This window comes from Pocillopora verrucosa, chromosome 3 (genome assembly GCF_036669915.1).
Source record: "Pocillopora verrucosa isolate sample1 chromosome 3, ASM3666991v2, whole genome shotgun sequence".
Lineage (NCBI taxonomy): Eukaryota > Metazoa > Cnidaria > Anthozoa > Scleractinia > Pocilloporidae > Pocillopora > Pocillopora verrucosa.
The window spans coordinates 8,421,344-8,431,941 of NC_089314.1; the positions used below are offsets into that span (position 1 = coordinate 8,421,344).

General features: G+C 36.9%; 1 protein-coding gene across 1 annotated transcript; it reads right to left on the reverse strand.

Annotated features, from left to right (window-relative positions):
• Positions 1-1,684: 1,684 nt before the first annotated feature.
• LOC131782840 (uncharacterized) lies at positions 1,685-7,749 on the reverse strand. Its single transcript, XM_066164433.1, has 10 exons — positions 7,706-7,749; positions 5,537-5,859; positions 5,046-5,151; positions 4,290-4,463; positions 3,853-3,908; positions 3,354-3,400; positions 2,749-2,852; positions 2,474-2,524; positions 1,925-2,042; positions 1,685-1,790 (listed from the first exon to the last, which is right to left on the reverse strand). The coding sequence occupies exons 2-9, from the start codon at positions 5,843-5,845 to the stop codon at positions 1,945-1,947; spliced, it is 945 nt and encodes a 314-aa protein (XP_066020530.1). The 5' UTR covers positions 5,846-5,859; positions 7,706-7,749; the 3' UTR covers positions 1,685-1,790; positions 1,925-1,944.
• Between the last annotated feature and the right edge of the window lie 2,849 nt (positions 7,750-10,598).

Consider the following 10,598-nt stretch of genomic DNA (forward strand, 5'->3'; position numbering starts at 1 on the left):
TTTGAACGATTTACCTCTTTTGTATGATATAATCGGAGGCGTTTTGTAAATTGTTTTCAGCAGTAGCTGATTTTGGATGAGATTCCATTCTTGCATCAGTATTTGTTTTAAATTTTTAACCCCTGGGTGGTATGCTGTCACAATATGATTACAAGCAAAATGGAGATCACTATCCGCCCAATTCGCTTTATTTGTTATTTTATACAGTTAACCGTTATTTGAAAAATTGTGAGACGGCAGAAGAGCATGCAAACTAGTGATTGATTAACCTCTTTACTCGGCTCCCAAGATTTGATTGTTAATTCTCCTCTCTAACGGCTACTAATATCCTTGTAAATAAGTTACGAGAATTTGGTGGTATATCAAGATAACAACTTCTACCTGATATAATTGGAGTATTCTCATTATCTTTTTGCTGGATAGTGCATGGATAATGTAGGGAGAACCTACTTGTTAAGCAATTCTGGGAGTTAAAGGGTTAATAAACTTTGTACAAATTTCTAGGGCTCGTCTTTACTAAAGTTAAGCATAATAAATAGCAGAGTTGGAAATCTTTATGAAAAGTAATCTTATTGATGGTTCTACTGATTCATTATTCTGATCAAACTATGCCTTTCCCTACTACCTTTTCAAACCCTCCCCGAGGTTTCAAACAGTTGATTTATATTGCAGTTTACAGAGGTAAACATGTGACTCATATACTGCCTATTGATTGGTTTTATAGGGGAAAGAAATAAACTTACCCTCACAAATTATAAAAAATTGGGCTCGATATGGAAACTGTAACTGTTTGTTGTTTTTATTTTATCTTTTTTATTTTATCAAAGCCACGCAATGAATAATTTAATCTCAGTATTAATGATCAGTAAACAAAACCCTCTGTACGAAGTGCGGAGCCTCATGCACTAGAAAGACCTTGGAATCGTACAATGCGGGCATCGGCAGAGAAGGTTTAATTTGAGTTTGGATTTTATGTCAGGGTGTGGGTGATCTATATCCCTGGGATAATACGCTTCGAAAAACATTGGAAGGGAATTTTATTTTGTCTTATTATTACTTTTACTGTATTTATAGACGGTTTATGTGTCATAGCGCTTAAGTTTTTTACTTGCGCTCTCATTTCAGTGGATTCCTTGTTAAATGAAGTTGACCTTCACAAGTAGTACAACATTACGTATCCTTACTATGCATACCTGTTTCAGACCAAACTAGCGCGCGCACAAAAATAGTAGTGGCTTTTTCTTAAGGTTATAGAGCACTAAAAGTGTAAATCACAATTTTCTCCCAAACAAGCACAGTCACCTATCATTTTTTTTTTCATGGATTTGAGCAAAACCTTTTCTCAGAGTGCAAAAAGAATTAATGTTCGGAAGGAGGACGGGGACCCCCAAATATTCTTCCATAATTTACATACCTACAAGATAAAAAAGAAATTGGTTATGTATGGCAAAAATCTTGGTGCAGGGTTTATATCATAGGAATAACCTTAAAGTTCTCATTATCTTCTTGCTAAACTATTGTGATTTGAGATAGCTTAAGCTCATGAAGTTTTAAAATAACATTATATTTAGATGAAAAGGAAAATAAATTCCTTTTCGTTTTCAGGCGTCGCCGTGCGTCATCACAAGGCTTTAGCAAAATTAAAACAACAAAACCAAAAGAAAATACATTGCACCAAGTCTCTCCCAAATAGGATTACTTTACAAACAACATCCCGCACTTGTTTAGGAAGATTCCATGGCAATTGCCGAAGCACAATGGATATCCATACAATGCTCGTCTTTGAGGCTCTGAGGATAAAAAAGATAAAAACAAATAAGATAAAATTTGGAATGATGTGATTGGAAAGTCTACTTCATGATTATACCATCAGAGGTCATTCCGGTTTTTACTGATTGATTCTGAGGATGCTGGCAGAACTCACCATATTTCTTTAGAGCAGGGTTATTTTACAAACAACATCCCTGCGTTGTTGTGGTAGATTCCGTGACTATTTTTGCCTCCGCACTGTGGATAACCATACAAGGCTCGTCTTCCAGGGTCTGTTTTCGAATGGAATGAAATATGGGAGTCAGAGGCTATTTTAAAACACACGATTTTGCCTTCGAAGTTTGGTGCTCCCCCGGCCCAAACGTTAATCTATTATAGGTCTTACATATCGGTAGGTAAGCTGCGGTAGAATGGCATTGTGAAAGTAAACCTCTCAAGTTTCACCCAAAAGGAGAGCAAAATAGGCACTTGCGATTTGCTATCACGGCATCGCTTTTCCCACTGTAAGAAGATTATACAGTCTTAACTCTTTGACCCCTTAGAGTAACTAGCGACATATTATCCTTGTAATGACCTTGGTAAATGTATCGAGAATGAGACGGAGAACATGTGTGCTGACGTTAAAGGGAAATGGTTAAATAACCATATGTTCATCAGCTATGAATAAGTATTAATTTTGCGATTGATATAAATTGCCATTTACTTGATGAAGCCCACAAATGGCCACACTCCTTATCGTCATATCCGTCGAAGACTAGTGACAAGAAACAAAAAGAGTCAAGGTAAGTGGTTTAAGGAAGGAAAGAAGAAAGAGGTGATATCTAAAATGCGCATTTAGTTATGCCGAAAAGAGAAATTTTTATTCTTACTCTTCAACCTATCTTATTTGAATGTCTCTGGTTATTCTTGGTCTTCTACGTGTTATTACACGAGGACGAGAGTTCATAACTCATCATCGCATATCATCGTTTCTATTACCTCTGTGGCAACCGGGGTGTATGCGGTAGCCCACGTCAATATTTGTACAATCGTTTGTCTCCCATTGATAAGGATAAGAATGAGAAATGATTATGCGTGGACACCTGTATTCGACAAAAACAAAAGTAACAAAACAAAGCATAACAAAATACAATAGTCTCTCCTTTTTGACCTACTCTATTCATCTGCACGAGTCACTCATTGCGTTCGCTTTGGAAAGCAAAATGACATACGTCACCTTGGTAGAATGGGGAACATGAAGAGATCACCTCAACCTTAAGCTTTAGCTGCTGGATGGTTTATATTTGAGGACACCACGGTAATATTAATTTTATGACTTATTGACTGAGTGGGAGGGGAGGGCGGGAAGATATGCCTTGACGTAAGAACAGAGCACGGCCAGGTCCATGCTTCATGACGAGGAGTCAAATTTTTTCCCTTTCGTTCCGACTAAACTCAGCAAATGATACCGGTTTTTGCATTGTCTTACAGATAGCGGGAGGGGGTGTTTGTGACTTCGAATTCAACCACGATTTCGAACAACACAAGAGAAAAAGGTAACCTACATTAGCAGGTTCTAATTCATCCATATTTCATGCACTTACGTTCTATAGCCACATGCTGAATTAAACTTTTCTGGCCCACTTGGTATCTAAATTGAGTTTCAAAGAGGATATACGTAATTACTTATGGTATGCTATAGGAAAATCCATTTCCCGACTGGTGAATTCCGCGTTAAATTGCAAGCGAAAACCGATATCGAGGGAAAGAGGTTTTTTATGCCTCTTCAAGAACTTGTAGTTCATTTCAAAACAGAGAAGACCCTCTCGCTAACTTGAAAAACGCTTTCGATTATTTTTGGTTCTTTAAAAGGTGACAACGGATTTGAAAACACTTTTAAATGACATTGTAGTAAACTTCGTTACAATTTGACAACAGGTGTTGTGTTTAAGTAGATGCGAAACAATATCACTTGGCCTCCTTTTCAGCTCGCAATTCCACGCTAAATACATCGCTTCGTTGACCAATCAGAATGCGAGATTTTATTGAATTATGCGACTCAACAAGAAACAGCAGTTAAACTCAAAATGTAATGAGCAATACCTGGTAAAAAACGGTGTAAGTAACATTCTTTGTTAAAACATCAACTCTAAAAGTTCCTGAAAAAAAATTTGTCAAGGTTAGAGGTGAGAAATTATATGCAATGGAATCTGTGTAAACCAAATACCTTCAAGCTCCTTATCAGCATACTCACATTTCATCGCCTTCCTTGAAATTTGTAGCAGAAACAAAAATAGAAGGCTGAGCGAATACACAATGTAGAAAGCAAAACCCGGCTAATTGTATTTAATGAACCCAAGAGATCATAACTCTAGGTGGGGCAATATATAATTGTATAAATGATAGACTTTAAAACTTTCTTTAATTTTTATGATAACGATTTAGTATACCTGAGAATGATCTTGTGCAGTATGATCTGAACAGTAAAAACGTTAATTATTTATTGAATAATTGGCCTGTAATCCTGTACACAGCTTTACCTTGAAAATGCATCATTTCGTGTATATCTTCGTCTCCTAATTTTCGCGCCGTGATGTCGCTGTTCTCTTCGACAAAGGGAACACACAATGTGGGTTTAAAGCATTGTACTTCAGCACCTTGAAGGTGATCGTTACTCTTGGAGCTAACAGTCACTACCAAAGTCCAACCGCCACCTTCATATATCAACATTACAAAATAAGCATTGCAATCATTTTAACTGCATGGCGAATAGAAGCATCTCGTTACAAAAGTCAGGGAGTGTGTGTAAAAGAAAAAATTAAGAGGACATATTCTGAATAGATAAATAAACATATGAAAAAACTAAGTAAATAACATCGGCAACAAAAACAACCACGTCCACAACAACGATTTTGGATGATCAGGGAGTTCCAAACCCTAAATCTTAATTAGGTGAACATTTGTTTTCATCTTAATTTAATTTTTGCCAGCTTTTTTAAGCAGTAACCTCCTATATTCTAGATCAGAACAGGTTTAGTAGTTTAGACTCGAGCTACAAGAACCTCTACGATGAAATATAGTCACTGCTCTTGGGTATTTTTGGAGATTCTGTTTTTTAATTAATCAAGTCGGATTGAATTAGTGAACTTGATTGAATAAGATGACAAAAGCTGAAATCCCAGCAATAAAGAATAAAATAAAAATTGATGTTCCAATAGATTCTAAGGCTTAAGTTAGTTGTACTAAAAAAAAGATAAAAATTGTTACCGAAAGGTATTATTTGACTTGGGGCTTACCATAGTTCATCATATCACAATAAACCTGTACTTCTCTGTTCCCAATCGTTATCCAATAATATCCACTTTCCGCCTGAGGCCATACCTGCTGTATTGCTGCACAAGACTGGAAGCGAATAACAAATTTTGCTGGGTTTTCAATTTAAGAGAAAAATAGAGTATGAAAAACTATAATTTTTTTCGCTCTGTTTTTTTGTGAAGCACGCAGAAAGGGGCTAGAGCACGAAAGAAGTACATTAATTACTATAGATCAAAACAAAGTTTATATCCAAAGCGAACAACAGCGTCTTTAGCGTGCTCTATTTAAAGAATAACACGTGAGTGTGCGCAAATATGGAATTTCTCTTCGAGTGTTTATAATAGTAAAAGGAACGAGTCCAATTCGGTCCGTAATCATGCGAGTGATTAACTGAATCGGACGACCGCGAAGAGGCAGTCCGTTTTTTCAATCACTCGTATGATTACTGAATATAATTATTGAAAATACAAACCTTGGGTGATTCAGACACATCCATGTAGATAATTCCTGCTTTTGGTCCATAATTCTCTGGGTGAGCATGTCTTCCTGCGTCATTTAAGTCGCATGATTTATCTTTTAAACAAAAGTTCAAACTTTTGCAGCGGATCTTAGTTACACACATGGTCACACACTCAGAAAAACTGGAGACAATCTTGGTGGACATCACGTGACCAGACAGGTGGTAGCCGCTTATTGAGTGAGTCGAAGGAGCACATTTTCCGAAGACGTTGAGGATCTTTGCTGCACATAAAATGACCAGAATAGGGAAACGAAGCTGCATCACACAATCAATTTCTGGAAATTGATCACAGCATTGAACTGAGATGAGTTTCGAAGTTTTGAAGAACAATTGAGATATTACGAAGGCCCTAATTAGTCTAAAGCCTATCGTTTATTGCACTTGTAAATCCAAACTTTCCTTATGTTCTCCGAACATCCTGCGTGAGTTATAGCACTGGTAAACCGAAAGAGAGTGCAGTGTATTGCATAAATAATATTGCACAAAAATGACATCCCTCCAAGAAAGAAACTTAACCTACCGAATTGATTTTAACTAAATATACAAATCGGCTATGATTCCAAAAGCACATAACCCCAATATATTTTTGGTAAAATGGAATTGTGCTAGGCATTACTTCACCTGAAGTCGAAGACAAAAAAATGATACTTACACCCTGTACATTTTTTAAACTTTTCAACTGTTTGTAGAGAAAGAAAGCCTTATTCACCAGGAAAAAGTGTACTTTGAAGGACTCATGCAAAAGTTGATGAGGTTTCTAAGAAAGCTTTCAGCGCAATTTTGTATCATACATAATACCAAAGAGTTTCATGCACTAGAGCGAGAAAAATATCGTCAACTGGGAGGAATTAAAGTTAATCTAAAGCGGGTTAGCTATAAACTACAAACCTTCTGGTATTTGGGAAGCTCATCCAGGCTTTTGTTTCGATGTAATCTTACAAAACCTTTAACACAAATTGACTTCACAGCAGTCTAATTTGTATTTTGCAGAAAGCGGAAGCCTTGTTAAGATCCCCTGCGAGGCAAGGCGTGGGCATCGGGTAATCAAAAATAGACCATTGTCATCCGACACATGAAAATAAAAACTTTATCTATTTGAACGACTTGTCTTAGCGGCGGATGGCCAGAGATCTCGTAACAAAGATGATGAAATAAACCGATAAACTAACTAACTGACTAAAGATCTGCCCGAAAACATGGAGCACTTTCATATTGGTTGAAAGATCCCATCTTTTTTCCTAGGATGACTTTGTTTACTTTTACTTTTTTGGATTCTATAAGCGTCAAACGTTCTCTGTCAAAGGGACATGTCAGCTTTACTCAATCCCCAGAATTTCAATTTGTAAATCGTGACAAATAAATTTTAAAGTCTACACTTAACAAGTACTTCTTTGAGTTATAGATAAAATATGAGCGGGATCCCTTAACGGGCGTTGAAAACGGCGAACCGTTTTAAAGCCGTTTTAAAGCCCCTTGAAGGTCGGACACCAAAAGAGTCTCGGCCAGCCACGAACTTTTCACAAGTATTTGACAACTTCTCATTACATACATTGTAATTAGCTTGTGACTAGGCGGTTGGGAATCCTTTTGCGATAAAGGGCTAGACTCCTAACATCTTGACTTTGCGAACGGGACTTTGAGCGCGATGCTCAACGAGTTCGTTTTAAATTTAAGAAAGGTATCCGATGAGTCTCTTGACCGAGACGAAATGCCGCGTCATGCAAGCCGCAAATTTTTCACAAGTATTTGACAATTTTTCATTGTATATATACAATGATATATTACGAGGGCTTTAATTAGTCAAAAACCCATCATAAGTCCAAACTTGCCTTATGTTTTGTACATCTTGGATGGGTTATAACTTGGGTAAACCGATAGATAGCGCCGTCTATCGCATAAATAACACACAAAAATGACTTCCTTTCAAGAAATAAACTCAACCTACCAAATTGATATTAACCAAATTTACAAATCTATTATGATCCCCAAAACGCATAACCCGAAGATTTTTTGTTTGTTTGTTTAAATGGAGTCGTGCAAGCCACTACTTACATGATTTACACCCTGTACATCTTTTGAACGTTTAACACTCTGTTTATAGAAATAGAAAGCCTCACTTACCGGGAAAAAGTGTACTTTGAAGGACTCATGCAAAAGTTGATTAGGTTTCCTAAGAAAGCTTTAAGCACAACTTTGTATCCTACATAATAAAAAAGAGTTTCAGAGAAAAATATCGTCAACTGGGAAGAATTGAAGTTGATCTAACTAGTAAAGCGGGTTAGCCGTTACCTACAAACCTTCTGGTATTTGGGAAGCTCGTCCAGGCTTTTTTTTTTCGATGTAATCGTACAAAAACTTTAACACAAACAGACTTCACAGCAGACTAATTTGTGTTTTGCAGAAGAGAAAGGTGTTGTTAAGATCCCCTGCGAGGCAATCCGACACATGAAAATACAAATTTCATCTATTTGAACGACTTCTCTTAGCGACAGATGGCCAGAGATCTCGAAACAAAGATGATGAAATAAACCGATAAACTGAAACTTTCGCGAAAGAAAAGACAAATAAAAGGAATGAAACGAAACTAACTGATTTGAAATCTGTCCGAAAACATAGAGCACTTTCATATTGGTTGAAAAATCCCATTTTTTCCCAAGATGACGTGGTTTAACTTCGTGAAATGAATGTTTGGGCATCGGGTAATTAAAAATGAATAGACCATTGTAATCCGACACATGAAAATGCAAATTTTATCTATTTGAACGACTTGTCTCAGCGACGGATGGCCAGAGATCTCATAACAAAGATGATAAAACAAACCGATAAACCAAAACTTTCGCGAAGGACAAGACAAATAAAAGGAATAAAACGGAACTAACTGATCAGATATCTGCCTTAAAACATAGAGCACTTTCGTATTGGTTGAAAAATCCCATCTTTTTTCCTAGGATGACTTTGTTTACTTTTACTTTTTTTTAATTCTATAAGCGTCAAACTTCCTCTGTTAAAGGGATATGTCAACATTACCCAATCCCAAGAACTTGAATCGGTAAATCGTGAAAAAAATTTTTTTAAAGTCTACAATTAAAAAAGTGATACTTTGAGCTATAGATAAAATATGAGCGGGATCCCTTTACGGGCGTTTAAAACGGCGAACCGTTTTTAAGCCGTTTTAAAGCCCCTTAAAGGTCGGAGACCAAAAGAGTCTCGGGCAGCTGCAAATTTTTCACAAGTATTTGAGAACTTTTCATTGCATACATTGTAACTTGTGACAATGCGTTTGGGAATCCTTTCGTGATAAAGGGCTAGACTGCTAACATCTTGACTTCGCGAACGGAACTTTGAGCGCGATGCTCGACGAGTTCGCTATAAATTTACGAAAGGTATCCGATGAGTCTCTTGGCCGGGACGAAACGCCGCGTCATGCAAGCCAAGTATTTCACAAGTATTTAACAATTTTTCATTGTATTTATACAATGAGATATTACGAGGGCTCTAATTAGTCCAAAACCTATGGTAAAGCCAAACTTCCTCAATGTTCTCCGAACATCTTGCGGGCCAGTTATAGTCTGGGTAAACCGATAAAAAGCGTAGTCTATTCCATCAGTACCACACAAAAATTAAATGACGTCCTTCCAAGAAATGAACTCAACCTACCAAATTTATATTAACCAAATTTACAAATCTACTATGATCCCCAAAAATGCATAGCCAGAACATTTTTTTTGTCTAAATGGGGTTGTCTAAGCCATTACATCGCCTGAAAATATGATTTAAACCCTGTACATCTTTTGAACTTTTTAACACTCTGCTTATAGAAAAAGAAAGCCTTATAAACCGAGAAAAAATGTACACTGAAGGACTCATGTAAAAGTTGATTAGGTTTCTAAGAAAGCTTTACGCACAATTTTGTATCATGCATAATAACAAAGGGTTTCACGCACTAGAGCGAGAAAAATATCGTCAGCTGGGAGGAATAAGAGTTGATCTAAAGAGGGTTAGCTGTAAACTACAAATCTTCTGGTATTTGGGAAGCTCGTCCAGGCTTTTGTTTCGATGTAATCTTACAAAAACTTTAACACAAATTGACTTCAAAGCAGTCTAATATGTGTTTTGCAGAAAGAAGAAATTATTGTTAAGGACCCCCTGCGAGGCAAGGCGTGGGCATCGGGTAATTAAAAATGAATAGACCATTGTCATCCGACACATGAAAATAAACACTTTATCTATTGGAACGACTTGTCTTAGCGACAGATGGCCAGAGAATTCATAACAAACATGATGAAATAGAGCGATAAACTAAAACTTTCGCGAAGGACAACAGAAATAAAAGGAATTAAACGGAACTAACTGATTTGAAATCTGCCCGAAAACATAGAGCACTTTCATATTGGTTGAAAAATCCCATTTTTTTTTCCTAGGATGACTTGTTCTACTTTCGTGAGATGAATTTTTTTCTCTTTTTAATTCTATAAGCGTCAAACCTTCTCTGTCAAAGGGATATGTCAACTTTACTTAATCCCAACAACTTGAATAGGCAAATCGTAAGTCTACGCCTAAGCAAGTTTTACTTTAAGTAATAGATAAAATGCGAGCTGGAGCCCTTTCTGGGTATTTAAAACGGCGAGCCGTAATAAATTCCATAAAGGTCGGACGCCATCATTTTATCTTACTTGCGTTCTTCCTGTTAAACACTTGGGCGTGCAGCTGTCGCATAGGATAATGATTTTAGATATATGAAATTCATATATTTGCAATGCGGTGAAGGAAGGAATATAAGAGATCCCCGCAGCTAAGAACACTACTGAACTAGCAGTTGAAATAAGACCTTTTCACTACTAGTTCAGTAGTGTTCTTAGCTGCAAAGATCTCTTATATTCGTTTTTGCACCGCAGTGCAAATATATGAATTTCACATATCTAAAATCATTATTCATCACTTGGATGGTTTATTTGGACCCTCCCAGCTGGCTTCTTAGCTCAGTTGGTAGAGCGCTGCACCGGTATCGCAGAGG

Coding starts and splice junctions, on each gene's coding strand:
- LOC131782840 (XM_066164433.1), bottom strand. CDS start 5,845: ATGCAGCTTCGTTTCCCTATTCTGGTCATTTTATGTGCAGCAAAGATC. Junction 5,152..5,536: donor ATGTGTCTGAATCACCCAAG/GTTTGTATTTTC, acceptor ATTCGCTTCCAG/TCTTGTGCAGCAATACAGCA. Junction 2,043..2,473: donor CCATTTGTGGGCTTCATCAA/GTAAATGGCAAT, acceptor ATTCGAAAACAG/ACCCTGGAAGACGAGCCTTG.